Source organism: Arachis ipaensis, chromosome B08 (genome assembly GCF_000816755.2).
Source record: "Arachis ipaensis cultivar K30076 chromosome B08, Araip1.1, whole genome shotgun sequence".
NCBI lineage: Eukaryota > Viridiplantae > Streptophyta > Magnoliopsida > Fabales > Fabaceae > Arachis > Arachis ipaensis.
In genome coordinates, this window is record NC_029792.2 from 58,173,781 (window position 1) to 58,193,674 (window position 19,894).

At 37.5% G+C, this 19,894-nt stretch overlaps 2 protein-coding genes across 2 annotated transcripts; both read left to right on the forward strand.

The window, feature by feature from the left end:
- On the forward strand, positions 1,459-5,443 carry LOC110265311 (protein FAR1-RELATED SEQUENCE 5-like). The gene is made up of 6 exons (XM_021108247.1): positions 1,459-1,566; positions 2,610-2,669; positions 2,770-3,291; positions 4,815-4,927; positions 5,024-5,129; positions 5,171-5,443. The coding sequence occupies exons 1-6, from the start codon at positions 1,459-1,461 to the stop codon at positions 5,441-5,443; spliced, it is 1,182 nt and encodes a 393-aa protein (XP_020963906.1).
- On the forward strand, positions 5,573-6,577 carry LOC107611055 (protein FAR1-RELATED SEQUENCE 9-like). Its single transcript, XM_016313020.1, has 3 exons — positions 5,573-5,769; positions 5,880-6,513; positions 6,560-6,577. The coding sequence occupies exons 1-3, from the start codon at positions 5,573-5,575 to the stop codon at positions 6,575-6,577; spliced, it is 849 nt and encodes a 282-aa protein (XP_016168506.1).

Here is a 19,894-nt window from a genome sequence, read left to right on the forward strand (position 1 = left end):
CAACACCCATTAAATCTAAAACAAATGTATCAATAGTAAAATTGTACCCTTGAACATGCAGAGGTAAATTTTTGCACTTCGTGGAGCAATCAATCATCTCTCCATTTCCCATCATAACCTGCAAGATGTTAGTTGGTGTAAGCGGTTGACTCAGTCTCTTGGCCACTGATCCTTTCACGAAATTATGTGTGCTTCTACCATCCACAAAATTATGTCTCGGGGTGAAACTCCCCTTTCATGGTGTTCAAGCTGATTCTGGGCACGGTCTCCTCTTCATCATCCTTATTTTCTCCTTCTATATCTACTTTACCTTCTGCAACACTGACAGAGCCCTGCATTAGCTCTTTCACTTTCTCCTCCCCCACCAACAACTTGTAGGTCACCTTGCAATAATGACCCATGGAGTATTTCTCATCAAAATAGTAACACAACCCCTTATCCCTCCTCTGTTTTATCTCAGAACTGGTTAACTGTTTAAAGGATGTGGTGTTGGTGTTTGGGGCAGAATTTCAGGCCAAGGTTTTGTTTGGTGAGTTTGTGTTGTGGGTTTGGGCTGAACTATTTGGCAGTTGGATCTGTGTGTGTGGGCTTTTTGGAATTGGGTTTAGTGTTCGTTGGGGGTGAATCTTTGGGTCGGTGGAAACAATGAACTGGGTCCTCCTCCTCTACACTGTAGTGCCACAGTGGCTTCGTGCTTTTGCTCATAGAGTTTAGTGAACGACACCGCGGAGACATAAATGGCAGGTTTGGCTAGAAGGAGTTTGCACTTCAGATGCTCGCGGAGTCTAGCCACAAAGAGTGATACCAACCACTCTTCACTGAGTCCAGTGACCATATTTGAGAGTTCTTCAAACTGGCCTTGGTATTCTGCCACCGTATCCTCCTGCTTCAGCTCTTTCAATGCAGTTCTCGGATCAAAGAACACTCCCTTGCCAAACCTTAGTGAGAGGGCCTCAAGAAAATCCTCCCAATTATAGGCCAAATTATTATTGACTCCTCACATGTACCATGTGTACGTAGGCCCAATGAGGTGGAAGGAAAGGACTCTGACACGAAGCTCCTCGGGTATGTCATATAGCTTAAAATACTCACAAGCTCGAAACACCCATTCCTCGACACCGTCACCTTCGAACAGAATGAGGTTAGACCCTCCCATACTTTTGGGCTAGGACGGCACCTCTGCGTGAGATCCTCCTTCCCCAGCATTTCCTTCTTTCCTTCGTCCTCAATTTTTTTTTGTTTTAAGTTTTCCTTCAGCAACTTATGGATGGACTTCAAGGACACCTCCATCGCCGCTATCTATACCTGGGTATTAGCAGTCAGCCCATTCGACTTGGTGAATCCCCTATTTAGCTTCTGTATTTCTTGACAATTCGAAATAGAAATATCCTCTAGACGTGTCAATCAAACTCCTTCAGCCATAGCTGTTCTCTCAATGAAACCTTAATAGAGTGCGATATGGTTGAACCCCTAGGCTATGATATGTCTGTTGTTGCAGAGATTTTATCAAACCACCCTCAAAACATATCCGGCGATGTCATTGTCAACGGTGAGAAGTCGAACAAGGTAAGCAATTATGAGCAACAAATTCTACCATGGATGTTTATTTTTCAAAAAATCCAGATTTTATGTCACATAGTAAATGAGGTGTTTGTTTTTATGATTAATTCAGTATCCAGATGTGATGCATGAGTTGAGATTGAACTAAATGTGTGATTGTTTTATATTGAATGGTATGATTATATCCATGTAGAATTTGCATAAATTAATTAATCAATTCATGCGTATATGATTGTTTTTAAAGGTATGGTAAACTTATGTGTAGGAAGCATATTTTATGCTTATTTTTATATATGAATGTATGCTGCCTGCATATTATATGGCATGTTTATATGCTAACCATCCTATTATATTTGTATTTGTCATGCAGATGGCCGTATATTTTATATGAATGTTGAAACAACCTAAATTAATTAGTTGGTATGAATTATAATGTATGGTCTGTGTATATTGTTGCTACATGATGGTCATTCTATGAATTAAAAAAGTAACTATAAGGTGATGCAGGGGTTGAAAAACAGGTCTAAATTAAAGTGTATGGTACTTGTATTTGCTGCATGTTAATCATGACATGCTTATTTTAGTGTTTTGTGATGGCATGGTATCCTTATATGATACCTGCATATTTTTTATTTATATGCTCATATGCTTTTTGCATATTATGTGGTTTATATGGTTATGGGGTTTGTGTGGTTTATATGGTTGTGTGGTTTATATGGCATGGTATCCTTATATGAGTATTTTTTATGTATATGATACCTGCACATTATGCTTGCCTGCATATTTTTTATTTATATTTTTTATTTATATTTTTATGTGTAGAAAAGGTATTTTGTATCTAATTCTACATGATGGTTATTGAATGAAAAAAGAATCAACTAAAGGGTGGTGCAGGCCCTTAAATAATAGATATAATGGAATAAATAATTCTGTTGGCATGATTTCTAGTTGTTGCTGTGTTTTTGGTGATTATGTTTGAGGTTTTATTTACATGAGTTTTAATAAGGATTTTATCCCTTTTGGTTACTGTGTTTGTTTTGGAATTATAGGCCATGCAACTATCGAATGTTACTGAGGTTAGAAGTGAAGAGATTGAGCTTGGTGATGAGGTTTTGGAATCTATTTTAATTTTATGTAGTCATAATGTGCGTGTTTAATTTGATAACTAATGGTAATTATTTTTTTCTTTTGGATTAATATAAAATGTAGTTACCAGATCATGGATGCCTACAAGAACACGAGATACTAAGAGTTGGAATGCGGTTTGTACAATTATGGATGACTCATGACTTTTATGTTACCTATGCAAAGAAAGTAGGATTTGCAACTAAGATAAGGATGACAACATATGACAATATCACAAAGGCTCCCCTTAACCAAGCTATACACTGTAATCGCGACGGGTACCACGGGTCTTGTGTCAAAGCACCAATGCGGAAGAATACGATTTCAGCTGCTGGGTGCAAGGCAAGGATATATGTAAAGTTTGATAAAGACATGCAAGACTGGGTTTTGTTCAAGGTTGACTTGATGCACTCACACCCCTGTTCAGCGAGAAAGGTAGTGCACTACCATGAGTATAGGCAACTGACCATACATGCGAAGTGCGTGATCGAGGATAATGATGAGGCTGGGATTCAACCAAATAAGACATTCCTTGCTTTGGCAAATGAGGCTGGAGGCCCCTCTAACTTGGGATTCTCAGAGAAGGATTTAAGAAATTATATAACAGTGATAAACCACTATTTTATGGTTTATCTTGTGCTCAATTGAGTTGTTTTTATCAAGTCTTTGCACACTTATTCATACAATTGCATGATTTTATAATTCCTTCCCAATTTTGTTCTATAATTGAAAACTTGCTTCCCAAACCTTTAAATTGTATATTTTTAATCCTCCTTTATACCATTTGATGACGTGATCTGTGTGTTAAGTATTTTCAGGTTTTATAGGGCAGGAATGGCTTAAAGGATGGAAAGGAAGCTTGCAAAAATGGAAGGAGCACAAGAAATAAAGGAGATAACTAGTGAGGAGCGACGCGCATGCATGGCTCACGCGTGCACGTGAATCGGAGTTTGCACGGCGACGCATGCGCGTGCTTGACGCGTACACGTGACATGCGCTACCTGCAGAAATCGCAGAAAATGCTGGGGGCGATTTTGTGTCGAGTTTGGACCCAGTTTCAGGCCCAGAAACGCAGACTAGAGCCAGGGGGCAAGTAGAGACTCAAGACACATTCTCATTCGCATAGTTTTTAGTTTTAGTTTTGAATCTTAGAGAGAAATTACTACTTCCTCTAGGTTTCCTTTACATTCATAGTTTTAGAGTTTTAGGCTTTTGCTTTGGATATTGAGAAGAATCACTACCTCCGTTGAAGTCGCTATTATTCTAGTTTGCTTTCTTGTTCCTTTACTCTTTTGATTATTTATTAACCCTGTTCAGATAAGAATGTTACATTTTGGGATTTATTAATGCAAAGAACTACTTTTACTTTTAATTAATTTTCAATTCCTATTTTATTTAATTTATCATGTCTTCTTCTTATATTTCTATGAACGTTATATTCATGTCAACGGAGTAGACTCCCAACTTGACTTGCGGGTTGATTAAAAGGAGACCCTTGAGTTGGAATGCTTAAGTGATTAGTTAAATTGGAAATTATTGGCTAACTCTCTAGGCACTAACGCTAATCCTTCCCAAGGAAGAGGGTCAGGACTTGTGAATAAGAGTTAGCTCAATCACTTGACTTTCCTTTATTTAGTAAGGGTTAACTAAGTGAAAATAACAACCTCTTGATACTACACTTGAGAGAATTCCAACAAGGATAGAACTTCCAATTAATCATTCCCCCGGTCAAGGCTTTTTATTTGATTATATAAATCTCTTTTAATTTACATTGCTTTAATTCACAATCCTTTATTTTTCTGTTCTCCAACTCTTAAAATCGATCAGAAAACTCCTGACTAATAAAATAGCACCCTTTTGTCAACTCGTTGAGAGATGACATCGGATTTCTAACCCCAGAATTTTTATTCTAATTTTGTGACAACCCTTCTAAATTGATTAACGGATTTTCGTCGGTTAAGAACTGTACTTAAACCGCTGTTCTTACTATAATTTCTTAATTGGCTGATTTCTGCCCGCATCAAACAGTAAGGCTCCAAACTAGCAACGTGAATGCGGATGTTAGGGAGATGATGAGCTACTTCATGAGAATGAAGGACATCAATCTGAACTTCTTTTATGCGTTGAAGTTGGATGAGGAGTGTAAATTTAAGAGTGCAGTATGGGTGGATGCAAGATGTAGGGCGTCATATGAATATTATGGAGATGTTGTGTCAGTTGATAGCACCTACAGTACAAACAGGTATGAAGTAGTTCAATTGGTGTTGAGCCCTTTATTTGTTTAAACTCTTTCTAATCATGATTGGTATTTCTTATGTCTGGTTGGTTTTTCTGGTAGGCATGGATTACCGTTTGTGTCGTTCATTGGGATCAACCACCATGGTAACTCAACCCTCCTCAGTTGTGCTTTGCTGGGGAATGAGAAAATCCCAAGTTATGAGTGGGTATTCAGCCAATGGATGAATGCATGGGAACTGCTCTGCAGCGTATCATAACCGATCAACGTCGGTCCATTCTCCGTGCGATCAAAAATACATTACCCGACACACGCCACCGCTGGTGCATCTGGCATATTACGAAGAAGTTACTGAGCAAGCTTGGGGGTTACCGCCGGTACAGAGATTTGTATGATGACCTCAATGATATTATGTGGAACTCTCGAACTGAGGAGTCATTTGAGGATTACTTATCAGAATTTATGGATGAGTACAAGTTACATAACAACACATGGCTGTCAAGTCTGTTAGTGTTTGATTAATTCACGAGCTTTAATTGACAATTATTTGGTATCTGAATTTTCCTGATTTCTATTAATAAGTTTGCTGTAAGGTTTCTTTGCTAAAATTAGGATTCTTTATTTTCTGTAGATCTGTATGATGACTGATGCATGTGGGTTCCCATATACTTCAAGGGTGAATTTTGGGCGGCCATGAGGAGTACGCAAAGGAGTGAGAGCATGCACACATTCTACGGTGGATTCTTACATAGCAAGACTAGCTTGGTTCAACTTGTTCACGAATATGACAATGTGCTTGGAGTCAAAGAGCAGAGGGAATTGGAGGATGATGCTGCGGACTTGGGGGGGTTATCCTCTGTTCAACGAGCTTGCTTATGGAAAAATAGTTTCAGCAAGAGTATACTACGAGCATGTTTATGGATGTTCAAACTTAGTTTGGGAAAAAGGCTGATTGCAGAGTTTCTGTAGTTGATGAACAGGGTCCATTGGTCTGGATGAAGATGGAAGAGGAGAAACTAGTCAACGATACTATTCTATACGTTCCGTACGATGTTTACTTTGACCGTTCCACACAGGAGGTTCATTGTGAATGCAATCTTTTCGAGAGTTTAGGTGTGTTGTGCTGTCACTGTCTTGAAGTTTTCCATTCGTATAAAGTGTACAAAGTACCTACCTGTTATGTTCTCCCTCGATGGAGCAAGAAAATAAAGCGCAAGCATAGGTATGTCAAAAGTAGCCATGATGTCAGTCGGTCGGATGAGAGTCATGTTGCTTTTAGGGGACTGTGTGCACACTTCTATAATGTTGCTAAAGAGTTCGTCGGGGACGATGACGAAACAGCATTGCTGCATGCTGCTATGGAAGAAATAAGGGCCAAGTTGGCTGCGCACCGTGCCAAGAAGAGGTCCGAGAGTGTGTCAGAGACCCAGACCAGCTTTGGCTCACAGAGTTTGAATGTTGTCAATATTGATAACATCCAAGGCCCATCGAAGGTCACCACAAAAGGTAGGCCAAAGAGTAAACGGGTCAGCGCTGCCCTTGAGAAGCCCTTCAAGAATTCATCTCGAAGGAATCACAAGAATTCAACCCCGGTACATGATTGGCTTAATCTCAACTTTGTATGTTTATTTGGTATAGTACTATGCAAGAACGTAACTGTTGGCCTTTTTCTTTTTTTGGCAGGTGGTTTGTCCGCACGCATCTTAAGATGTAAACCATGGTGATGTTGTTGGCCGGAAGTTCCCGAACAAGCCGGTGGTTTCTTGTCTTTGTTAAGCTCCTTCAACAAAAATTAGGATTAGTTGGACAAGGTTGTGATAGTGTTTATTTTTTCATCTCTGTGTTTAAAGGGTTCATGTTAGTTTTAAGGTTCGTAGGCAGCTGTTGAAAAAGTCCACATGTTATTAATTCCAAGAACCCTGTTTCCATTTGTGAGAATGAACCACTTTATTATTTTAATTTCGTTTAGACATAATGCATAATGAGTATAGTTGATGGTTATTCTGTAATTTACGAGATAATTTAATAAAATTGTACTTGATTTCTACATGCTTTACTGTATAGTTTTCCGGTACATAGCCATTCGTGCTATACATGGACTTTATGGTTTTTTAATCAAGTAAAGTGGATGTTCAATTCTGTAAGTAATCGGATGTTCATTTTCATTCTGAACATGGATGGTTATCCATGGGTGAGTGTGTTTGCAACGATTGGTGGTTATGTTTTACTAAACTAACATGGTTTTGCAGTGTTAAGTTAAACGCTCATTTGGTACGTCGCTGGTCGTTTTAAAGGGTTATTATGTTATAATGTTTACCAAGTTACACTGGATGTTTGATGGGGGCAAAAATCAGCTAATTAAGAAATTAATATAAGAAATACATTGCGAGTATAGTTCCAAACCAGCAAAAATCCGCTTATCAATTTAGAAAGGTTGTCACAGAATCAGAATAAAAATACTGGGAGTATGAATCCCAGGTCGTCTCCCAACGAGTTGACAAAAGGGTGATATCTTATTAATCAGGAGTTTTTTGAGAGATTTTGAGAGTTGAATAACAAGAAAAAAAATAATTGTAAATTAACGCAATGAAATTTCAAAGATATATATATATATATACTAATTTATTAATCAGGAGTTTTCCGAGAGATTTTGAGTTTGGGCAATGGGCAAATAAATGATTGTAAATTAAAGCAATGAAAATTAAAAGAGATTTATATATTCAGAAATAAAAAAGCCTTGATTGGTGGAATGATTAATTGGAAGTTCTGTCCTTGTTGGAATTCTCTCAAGCGTAGTATAAAAAGGTTGTTATTTTCACTTAGTTAAACCTTACTAAATAAAGGAAAGTCAAGTGATTGAGCTAACTCTTATTCGCAAATCCTAGTCCTCTTTCTTGGGAAGGTCTAGCGTTAGTAAATAGAGAATTAGCCAACAACTTCCAATTTAACTAATCACTTGAGCATTTCAACTCTAGGGTCTCCATTTAATCAACCAGCAAGTCAAGTTGGGAGTCTATTCTATTGACATGAAAATTACTTGCACAGAATTAAAAAGGAAATAAAAGGAAGACATTATGAACAATAACTGAGAATTAATTAAAAGTAAAAGTAATCCTTTGCATTAATAAATTCGAAAAATAATCCAATTATAAATCTGAACAAAGATTAAGGATATGGAAGAGTAAGGGAATAAGAAAACAAACTACAATAATAACTTCAACGGAGGTAATGACTCTTCTCAATATCCCAAGCAAAAGCATAAAACTAGAAAATATGAATGTAAAAGAAAACCTAGAGGAAGAGTAATTTCTCTCTAAGATCCCAAAACTAAAACTAAAACCACGCTAATGAGAATCTGTGTTGAGTATCTACTCGTTCCCTGGCTCTAGTATGTGTTTCTAGGCCAGAAACTGGGTCCAAACTCGGCCCAAAATCGCCCTCAGCATTTTCTATGATTTATGCAGATCGCACATGTCAGGCGTACGCGACAAGCACGCGCACGTGTCGCTAGTCATCTTTACGTGTCACGCGCACGCGTCGTCTAGCAGAACTTCAATCCATGCGTACGAGTTAGGTACGCGCACGCGTCACTGTAAAAATCTCCAGATCACGCGCATGCGTGAGCTATGTGTGTGCGTCGATGCTCGCTGGTTGTCTCTTTTATTTCTTGTGCTCCTTCTATTTCTGCAAGCTTCCTCTCCATCCTCTAAGCCATTCCTGCCTTACAAAGTCTGAAACACTGAACACACAGATCACGGCATCGAATGGTATAAAGGGGACTTAAAATACACAAATTAAAGCCTTAGGAGGTAAGTTTTTAACCATAGAACAAAACTAGGAAGGAGTAACCAAGCAATTCGTATGAATAAGTGTGCAAAGACTTGATGAAACTCCCCACACTTAATCATTAGCATGTCCTCATGCTCAGATCAAGGAGATCAAAAGAATAAATAGGGAAAAGTAAGACTCATGAAATGCAACCTATGTATGAATAAAACTATGTGCCAAGATAATTCTGTATACTTGGTTAAAAGTAAATAAGTTCTTCAAGACGAACATTAATCAGATATCACTAATTTAAATCATATAGTAAATACAAGTAGACTTGTAAGTAGACAGCTCATGAAAGCAGGGAATATAGAATTAAGCATTGAACCCTCACTGGTAGTGTATATGCACTCTAATCACTCAAGTGTATTAGGTAATCCACTCTAGTCTTCTCTAGTCATGCTTTCTAAACTTTGTTATTTACCTAAACAATCAACAAGTATTTAATGTACCAATGCAAACATCATGAGGTCTTTTCAAGGTTGTAATGGTGCTAAGGTAAAGGTGAGGGTATATATATGGCTAAGTAAGCTATAAATTGAATCCTTGATTAACCTAAGCTCTCACCTATATACACTCTATATACTTCTTAAATCATGCCTAACTACCCAAAATTCCTATTTTTGCATCTCATACTCATGCATCAACTTCTCTTTAACTGTATCACACATGCATTGATCTTCATTAACTTAACAATGGGGTAATTTTGTCCCCTTATTTATTTATTTACTTATTGAATATTTTTGGTTTTTTTTATTAAGAATATAAAACTAAACATAACATATCAATGCACATGGATTTTTTTAATTTTTCTGGTCTCACATGAGTAGGTACCCAAATTCCTAATATTTTATCATAACACATTCCCTATTAATCCATGTTTCCACAGTTTTCCCACACTTAGTTGATACACAATCTCTATCTTAAGCTAACTGGTGTGCGAAATCGTGATCTTTACTTCCTTGGTAACGTCCCTGAAAACTTCATACGCATGTTCATATTCTTAATTTTGTTTCACAACTTCGTACAACTAACTAGCAAGTGCACTGGGTCGTCCAAGTAATAAACCTTACGTGAGTAAGGGTCGATCCCACGGAGATTGTCGGCTTGAAGCAAGCTATGGTCACCTTGTAGATCTCAGTCAGGTGGATTTAACTGATTCTATGAATTGATAAGTAAAAGATAAATAAAATCTAAAATAGGATAGTGGTACTTATGTAATTCATTGGTGAGAATTTCAGATAAGCGTATAGAGATGCTTTCGTTCCTCTGAACCTCTGCTTTCCTGCTGTCTTCATCCAATCAATCTTACTCCTTTCCAAGGCAAGCTTTGTGTAGGGCATCACCGTTGTCAATGGCTACTTCCCATCCTCTCTGTGAAAATGGTCCGATGCGCTGTCACTGCATGGCTAATCATCTGGAGGTTCTCGATCATACTGGAATAGGATTCACCATCCTTTTGCGTCTGTCACTATGCCTAGCACTCGCGAGTTTGAGGCTCGTCACAGCCATCCCTTCCTGGATCCTACTCGGAATACCACAGACAAGGTTTAGACTTTCCGGATCTCAAGAATGGCCATCCATGGGTTCTAACTTATACCACGAAGATTCTGATTAAGAAATCCAAGAGATACTTATTCAATCGAAGGTAGAACGAAAGTGGTTGTCAGGCACACGTTCATAGGGAATGATGATGAGTGTCACAATCATCACATTCATGTTGATGTGCAAATGAATATCTTAGAAGCGGAATAAGTTGAATTGAATAGAAAAACAGTAGTACTTTGTATTAATTCATGAGGAACAGTAGAGCTCCACACCTTAATCTATGGTGTGTAGAAACTCTACTGTTGAAAATACATAAGTGATGAAGGTTCAGGCATGGCCGAATGGCCAGCCCCCCAAACGTGATCTAAAGATGAAACTAAAGATGAAAACTCAATAGTAAAAAGTCCTATTTATAAAAACTAGTTACTAGGGTTTACAGAGATAAGTAATTGATGCAGAAATCCACTTCCGGGGCCCACTTGGTGTGTGCTTGGGCTGAGCTTGAAGTTTACACGTGGAGAGGTCATTCTTGGAGTTGAACGCCAGTTTGTAACCTGTTTCTGGCGTTTAACTCCACTTTGCAACCTGTTTCTGGCGTTTAACTCCAGAATGCAGCATGGAACTGGCGTTGAACGCCAGTTTGTGTCATCTAAACTCAGGCAAAGTATGGACTATTATATATTGCTGAAAAGCCCTGGATGTCTACTTTTCAAGGAAATTGGAAGCGCGCCATTTGAAGTTTTGTAGCTCCAGAAAATTCACTTTGAGTGCAGGGAGGTCAGAATCCAATAGCATCTACAGTCCTTCTTCAACCTCTGAATCTGATTTTTGCTCAGGTCCCTCAATTTCAGCCAGAAAATACCTGAAATCACAGAAAAATACACAAAATAATAGTAAAGTCCAGAAATGTGATTTTTAATTAAAAACTAATAAAAATATACAAAAAACTAACTAAATCATACTGAAAACTATGTAAAAATAATGCCAAAAAACGTATAAATTATCTGCTCATCACAACACCAAACTTAAATTGTTGCTTGTCCCCAAGCAACTAAAAATCAAATAGGATAAAAAGAAGAGAATATACTATAAATTCTAAACTATCAATGAAACATAGTTCCAATTAAATGAGTGGGACTTGTAGCTTTTTGCCTCTTGAATAGTTTTGGCATCTCACTTTATTCATTGAAGTTCAGAATGATTGGCATCTATAGGAACTCAGAGTTCAGATAGTGTTATTGATTCTCCTAGTTTAGTATGTTGATTGTTGAACACAGCTACTTTATGAGTCTTGGCCGTGGCCCTAAGCACTTTGTTTTCCAGTATTACCACCGGATACATAAATGCCACAGACACATAATTGGGTGAACATTTTCAGATTGTGACTCAGCTTTGCTAAAGTCCCCAATTAGAGGTGTCCAGGGTTCTTAAGCACAGTCTTCTTGTAAGATCCGGTTAATTAACGGCTAATTAACCCATAAATGAGAATTTATTCTAGAAAGCCAAAAATGTTATTTTTATGGCTTAATATGATAGAGGAAATTGAGACGAGAATTTCGGTACCAATTTTATAGAAATCGGACCAAGATTGGACCGAACGGGCCAAACCGGGCCAACCGGACCCAAAGTGGGCCCTTGGCCCAACTAAACTAAACCAAAACCCTAGTTTTCAGTACTCTCTCTCCTCATTTGAGACACTAAACACGCTGAAATGGAGGCCATGGAGGGAAGAACACTCTCTCAAGTTCTATCTCTCACTTGATCTTCAAACCTGCTATTTTTTTTCTGCAAGCTTTGTATTCACTGCTTTTTCTTGCTTCAAGAATCATTTTTATGATTTTTCAGATGATCAAATAACATGTCTCCTTGTCATCATTCTTTCAAGAGCCAACATATTTAACATTCATAAACAACAACTTCAAAAGACATATGCACTGTTCAAGCATTCATTCAGAAAATAAAAAGTATTGTCACCACATCAAAATAATTAAACTAGTTTCAAGGATGAATTCGAAATCCTGTACTTCTTGTTCTTTTGTTTTTAAAACAGTTTTCATTTAAGAGAGGTGATGGATTCATATTCATGACTTTAAGGCATAGACACTTAGACACTAATGATCATGTAATAAGACACAAATATAAATAAACATAAAGCTCAAAAATCGAAAAACAGAAATTAAATAGACAAAGAGATTAAGGAATGAGTCCACCTTAGTGAGGGTGGCGTCTTCCTCTTCTTGAAGAACCAATGGTACTTTTGAGCTCCTCTATGTCTCTTCCTTGCCTTTGTTGCTCCTCCCTCATAGCTCTTTGATCTTCTCTAATTTCATGGAGGATGATGGAGTACTCTTGGTATTCCACCCTTAGTTGTCCCATGTTGGAACTTAATTCTCCTAGGGAGGTGTTGATTTGCTTCCAATAGTTTTGTGGAGGGAAGTGCGTCCCTTGAGGTATTAGTGGTTATGAAAAAAAAGCAATGCTTTTTTCACACCAAACTTAAAATGTTTGCTTGTCCCCGAGCAAAAGAAGAAAGGAAGGATGAGAAGAAGAAGAGATGGAGGAGATGGAGGTGTGGGAAGGGTTCGGCCACTGGGAGTTTAAGGTGGTTATGATGTGTGAAAAGGAAGGAGTGATGGTTTGAATTTGAGTGGGTGGGTGTAGGTGGGTGTATGATGGTTTTGGAGGGGAATTGGAGGTGATTGGTGAAGGGTTCTTGGGAAAGGGTGATATATGATTTTGAGGAGGGAAGGTGAGTGGAGGTATGTGGGGATCATGTGGTGTCAATAGATCCTGAGGTGTCAAGGATTTACATCCCTGCACCAATTAGGCGTGTAAAACGCCCTGTATATACAATCCTGGCGTTTAACGCCAAACTGCAGCATGTTTCTGGCGTTAAACGCCACTTCCTTGCTTGTTTTGGGTGTTCAACGCCAGTCTATAGCATGTTTCTGGCGTTGAACGCCAGTATGGTGCATGTTTCTGGCGTTAAACGCCAGTCTGATGCTTATTTCTGGTGTTTAACGCCAGCTTTCCTCTAGGTGCAATCCTGGCATTTAAACGCCGGACTGCTGCTTGTTTCTGGCATTTAACGCCAGTTTCATGCTCTGTTCTGGCCTTAAACGCCAGCCAGATGCTCCTTACTAGCGTTTAAACGCCAGTAAGCCCTTCCTCCAGGGTGTGCTATTTTCAATGCTGTTTTTCATTCTGTTTTCAATTTTTTAGTAGTTTTTGTGACTCCACATGATCATCAACCTAATAAAACATGAAATAACAAAGAGAAAATAAAATAAAAATGATTAAATAACATTGGGTTGCCTCCCAACAAGTGCTTCTTTAATGTCAGTAGCTTGATAGTGAGCTCTCATGGAGCCTCACAAATAATCAGAGCAAGGTTGGGACCTACCAACACCAAACTTAGAGTTTGGTTGTGGGGGTTCAACACCAAACTTAGAGTTTGGTTATGGCCTCCCAACACCAAACTTAGAGTTTGACTGTGGGGGCTTTGGTTGACTCTGCAGTGAGAGAAGCTTTTCATGCTTCCTCTCCATTGTTATAGAAGGAGGTCCTTGACTTTTAAACACAAGGTTGTCCTCATTTTGTTGAAGGACTAACTCTCCTCTGTCTACATCAATCACAGCTCTTGCTGTGGCTAGGAAGGGTCTTCCAAGGATGATGGATTCATCCTCATCCTTCCCAGTGTCTAGGATTATGAAATCAGCAGGGATGTAAAGGCCTTCAACCTTTACTAACACGTCCTCTACTTGTTCATAAGCTTGTTTTCTGGAGTTGTCTGCCATCTCTAATGAAATTCTGGCAGCTTGCACCTCAAAGATTCCTAGTTTTATCCCTGACCCAAGGTCACATAGAGCCTTCTCAAAGGTCATGGTGCCTATGGTACAAGGTATTAAGAACTTTCCAGGATCCTGTTTCTTCTGAGGCAATGTCAGTTGATCCAGATCACTCAGTTTATTGATGAGCAAGGGAGGTTCATCTTCCCAAGTCTTATTACCAAATAATTTGGCATTCAAATTCATGATTGCACCAAGGTACTTGGCAACTTGCTCTTCAGTAACATCCTCATTTTCTTCAGAGGAAGAGTACTCATCAGAGCTCATGAAGGGCATAAGGAGGTTCAATGGAATCTCTATGGTCTCTAGATGAGCCTCAGATTCCTTTGGTTCCTCAGAGGGAAACTCCTTGTTGATCACCGGACGTCCCAGGAGGTCTTCCTCACTGGGATTCAAATCCTCTCCCTCCCTTACAGGTTCGCCCATGATGATCAATTCAATGGCCTTGCACTCTCCTTTTGGATTTTCTTCTGTATTGCTTGGGAGAGTACTAGGAGGGGTTTCAGTGATTCTTTTACTCAGCTGGCCGACTTGTGCCTCAAGATTTATAATGGAGGACCTTGTTTTATTCATGAAACTTAAAATGGCTTTAGATAGATCAGAGACTATATTTGCTAAGCTAGATGGATTCTGCTCAGAACTCTCTGTCTGTTGCTGAGTGGATGATGAAAAAGGCTTGCTATTGCTAAACTTGTTTCTGCCACCATTATTAAAGCCTTGTTGAGGCTTTTGATCCTTCTATGAGAAATTTGGATGATTTCTCCATGAGGGGTTATAGGTGTTTCCATAAGGTTCACCCATGTAATTCACCTCTGCTATTGCAGGGTTCTCAGGATCATAAGCTTCTTCTTCAGAAGATGCCTCTTGAGTACTGTTGGATGCAGCTTGCATTCCATTCAGACTCTGAGAAATCATATTGACTTGCTGAGTCAATATTTTATTATGAGCTAATATGGCATTCAGAGTATCAATTTCTAGAACTCCCTTCCTCTGAGGCATCCCATTACTTACAGGATTCCTCTCAGAAGTGTACATGAACTGGTTATTTGTAACCATGTCAATGAGTTCCTGAGCTTCTGCAGGCGTTTTCTTTAGGTGAATTGATCCACCTGCAGAATGATCCAGTGACATCTTTGATAACTCAGACAGACCATCATAGAATATATCCAGGATGGTCCATTCTGAAAGCATGTTAGAAGGACACTTTTTGGTCAGTTGCTTGTATCTCTCCCAAGCTTCATAGAGGGATTCACCTTCTTTCTGTCTGAAGGTTTGGACATTCACTCTAAGCTTACTAAGCTTTTGAGGAGGAAAGAACTTGGCTAAGAAAGCCGTGACCAGCTTATCCCAAGAGTTCAGGCTATCTTTGGGTTGAGAGTCCAACCACACTCTAGCTCTGTCTCTTACATCAAATGGGAAAAGCATAAGCCTGTAGACCTCGGGATTAACCCCATTGGTCTTAACAGTATCACAGATCTACAAGAATTCAGTTAAGAACTGAAAGGGATCTTCAGATGGAAGTCCATGAAACTTGCAGTTTTGTTGCATCAGAGAAACTAATTGAGGTTTAAGCTCAAAGTTGTTTGCTCCAATGGCAGGAATTGAGATGCTTCTTCCATGTAAATTGGAATTAGGTGCAGTGAAGTCACCAAGCATCCTCCTTGCATTATTGTTGTTAGGTGCGTCTGCCATCTCCTTTTCTTGTTCGAAAATTTCAGTAAGGTTGTCTCTGGATTGTTGTATTTTAGCTTCTTTTAGTTTTCTCTTCAGAGTCCTTTCAGGTTCTGGATCAGCTTCAACAAGAATGCCCTTTTCCTTGTCCCTGCTCATATGAAAGAGAAGAGAATAAGAAAAGAAGAGGAATCCTCTATGTTACAGTAAAGAGGTTTCTTATTGTTAGTAGAAGAAGAAAGGAAATAAGAGTGAAGAAGAATGGATAATCCAAACACAAGGGTGAGGATAGGAGCAGAGATATGAGATGAAAAGAAGTGTTAGTAGATGAATAAATAAATAGAAGGAGATGAGAGAGAGGGAATTTCGAAAATTGATTAAAATAAAAATTAAAAATTAAAGTTAAATTTCGAAAATCAAAGTTTGAAATTAAATTAAAAATAAAAATTTAAAACAATTAGTTAATTAAAAAGTAATTTTGAAAAAAAAGGAGGGATTTTCAAAAATTAAAGGTAGAAAGTTAGTTGGGCAGTTTTGAAAAAGATAAGAATCAAACAAAAAGTTAAGTGGTTAAGAGATTTTGAAAATCAAATTTTGGAAAGATAAGATTGAAAAAAGATGTGATTGAAACAAAAAGATAAGATTGATTGAAAAAGATTTGAAAGTCAAATTTTGAAAAGATAGGAAGTTAGAAAAGAAGTTAGAAAGGATTTTAAATTTGATTTCGAAAAAGATATGATTGAAATTGAAAAAGATATGATTGAAAATTATTTTGAAAAAGGTTTGAAAAAGAAATTTAAAAAGATTTTATTTTGAAAATTAAAGTTGATTACTTGACTAACAAGAAACAAAAAGATTTGATTTTAAAATTTAAAGATTGAACCTTTCTTATTAGGCAAGTAACAAACTTTACATTTTTGAATCAATCACATTAATTGTTTGTAATATTTTCGAAAATTATGAGATAGAATTAAGAAAAAGATTTTTGAAAAATATTTTTATAATTTTTGAAAATAAATAAGAAAAAATGAAAAAGATTTGATTTTTGAAAAAGATTTTGAAAAAGATAGGATTTTCAAATTGAAAATTTGATTTGACTCATAAAAAACAACTAAATTTTAAAAAGTTTTGAAAAAGTCAACTCAAATTTTCGAAAATTTATGAGTGAAAAAGGGAAAGATATTTTTTTTATTTTTGAATTTTTAATGATGGAAGAGAAAAACACAAAATTGGCACAAAACATAGAAATTATGAATCAAAACAACTAATACATGCAAGAACACTATGAATGTCAAGATGAACACCAAGAACACTTTGAAGATCAAGATGAACATCAAGACTTATTTTTTAAAATTTTTAAGAAAAGAAAAACATGCAAGACACCAAACTTAAAAATTTTTATTCTTTAGACATTAATAATTCAAGAGTGCATATGAAAAACAAGGAAAGACACAAAACAAGAAAATATGAAGATCAAACAAGAAGACTGGCCAAGAATAACTTGAAGATCATGAAGAATGCAATGCATGAATTTTCGAAAATAATTTTTAGAAAATTAAAAAGATGCAATTGACACCAAACTTAAATCTTGACTCTAGACTCAAACAAGAAACATCAAATTATTTTTGATTTTATGATTTTGTTAAATTTTTTTTTTCGAAAATTATTTTGGGAAAAATGAAAAAGAAGAAATATTTTTTTTTGGTATTATTTTCAAAAATAAGAAATACAAATCTTAAAATTAAGATAAAATTACCAAATCTGAGCAAAAAGATGAACCGTCAGTTGTCCAAACTCAAACAATCCCTGGCAACAGCGCCAAAAACTTGGTGTGCGAAATCGTGATCTTTACTTCCTTGGTAACGGCGCTAAAAACTTCATACGCACGTTCATATTCTTAATTTTGTTTCACAACTTCGTACAACTAACCTGCAAGTGCACTGGGTCGTCCAAGTAATAAACCTTACGTGAGTAAGGGTCGATCCCACGGAGATTGTCGGCTTGAAGCAAGCTATGGTCACCTTGTAGATCTCAGTCAGGCGGATTCAACTGATTTTATGAATTGATAAGTAAAAAATAAATAAAATATAAAATATGATAGTGGTACTTATGTAATTCATTGGTGAGAATTTCAGATAAGTGTATAGAGATGCTTTCGTTCCTCTGAACCTCTGCTTTCCTACTGTCTTCATCCAATCAATCTTACTCCTTTCCATGGCAAGCTTTGTGTAGGGCATCACCATTGTCAATGGCTACTTCCCATCCTCTCTGTGAAAATGGTCCGATGCGCTGTCACTGCATGGCTAATCATCTGGAGGTTCTCGATCATACTGGAATAGGATTCACCATCCTTTTGCATCTGTCACTATGCCTAGCACTCGCGAGTTTGAGGCTCGTCACAGCCATCCCTCCCGGATCCTACTCGGAATACCACAGACAAGGTTTAGACTTTCCGAATCTCAAGAATGGCCATCCATGGGCTCTAACTTATACCACGAAGATTCTGATTAAGAAATCCAAGAGATACTCATTCAATTGAAGGTAGAACGAAAGTGGTTGTCAGGCACACGTTCATAGGGAATGATGATAAGTGTCACGATCATCACATTCATGTTGAAGTGTGAATGAATATCTTAGAAGCGGAATAAGTTGAATTGAATAGAAAAACAGTAGTACTTTGTATTAATTCGTGAGGAACAGTAGAGCTCCACACCTTAATCTATGGTGTGTAGAAACTCTACTGTTGAAAATATATAAGTGATGAAGGTTCAGGCATGGCCGAATGGCCAGCCCCCCAAACGTGATCTAAAGATGAAACTAAAGATGAAAACTCAATAGTAAAAAGTCCTATTTATAAAAACTAATTACTAGGGTTTACAGAGATAAGTAATTGATGCAGAAATCCACTTCTGGGGCCCACATGGTGTGTGCTTGGGCTGAGCTTGAAGCTTACACGTGGAGAGGTCATTCTTGGAGTTGAACGCCAGTTTGTAACGTGTTTCTGGCGTTGAACTCCACTTTGCAACTTGTTTCTGGTGCTGAACGCCAGACTGCAACATGGAACTGGCGTTCAATGCCAGTTTGCGTCATCTAAACTCGGGAAAAGTAAGGACTATTATATATTGCTGGAAAGTGCTGGATGTTTACTTTCCAACGCAATTGGAAGCGCGCCATTTGGAGTTCTGTAGCTCCAGAAACTCCACTTTGAGTGCAGGGAGGTCAGAATCCAACAGCATCTGCAGTCCTTTTTCAACCTCTGAATCTGATTTTTGCTCAGGTCCCTCAATTTCAGTCAGAAAATACCTGAAATCACAGAAAAATACACAAACTCATAGTAAAGTCCAGAAATGTGATTTTTAATTAAAAACTAATAAAAATATACTAAAAACTAACTAAATCATACTGAAAACTATGTAAAAACAATGCCAAAAAGCGTATAAATTATCCGCTCATCACTAACCAAAGATTCAATTTGGGGTAGTTAATTTGTTTTTCCGCTTAAGGCTAGTGATGTGGTAAAATATAGAACAAATGGGGATTAAAAGGCTCAAGGTGACTAGCAAAGGTATTTGAAGGGGTAGGCTATTTGGGATAAGTGAGCTAATAAACTAATGGCATCAATCATATGCAAGCATGTGAATACACTAAACATTGGACATATAGAAAAGAACAAAGTAAAGAATACAATTATAGAGAAGGAAACACACCAGAATAAAATATCATGGATAGATGATGTAACCATACAATTAGGCTCAAAAATCTCACTGGGTTGTGTGTTCTTAGCTGTAATTCATGTTCCAATTTACAGTCTTCAAACAAGTTTAACAAAAAAATTTTTAATTTAAATTAGTGAAATATTATAAAATAGAGTCTTGAAAAGAATTTTAGTACTTTAAACCAAGCAAACATACATGCAAATAATCATGCAATTTATTCTATCTAACAAAAGAAAAAAATGTTGGTGTTAAGAGAGAGATTACCTCTGGAAGTCAGGTACTGACCGACCTCCCCACACTTAAAGCTTGGCACCGTCCTCGGTGCCATCAGTTAGGAACAAAGGGCGGCTTGTAACAGCCTT

What these genes read in the sequence shown, in the direction of transcription:
- LOC110265311 (XM_021108247.1), top strand. Translation starts at nt 1,459, where the DNA reads ATGGTTGAACCCCTAGGCTATGATATGTCTGTTGTTGCAGAGATTTTA. An exon ending in AGCACCTACAGTACAAACAG is followed by an intron (nt 4,928 to 5,023) that starts GTATGAAGTAGT and finishes TTTTTCTGGTAG; the next exon opens with GCATGGATTACCGTTTGTGT. An exon ending in AAATCCCAAGTTATGAGTGG is followed by an intron (nt 5,130 to 5,170) that starts GTATTCAGCCAA and finishes ACTGCTCTGCAG; the next exon opens with CGTATCATAACCGATCAACG.
- LOC107611055 (XM_016313020.1), top strand. Translation starts at nt 5,573, where the DNA reads ATGTGGGTTCCCATATACTTCAAGGGTGAATTTTGGGCGGCCATGAGG. An exon ending in GATGCTGCGGACTTGGGGGG is followed by an intron (nt 5,770 to 5,879) that starts GTTATCCTCTGT and finishes GGCTGATTGCAG; the next exon opens with AGTTTCTGTAGTTGATGAAC.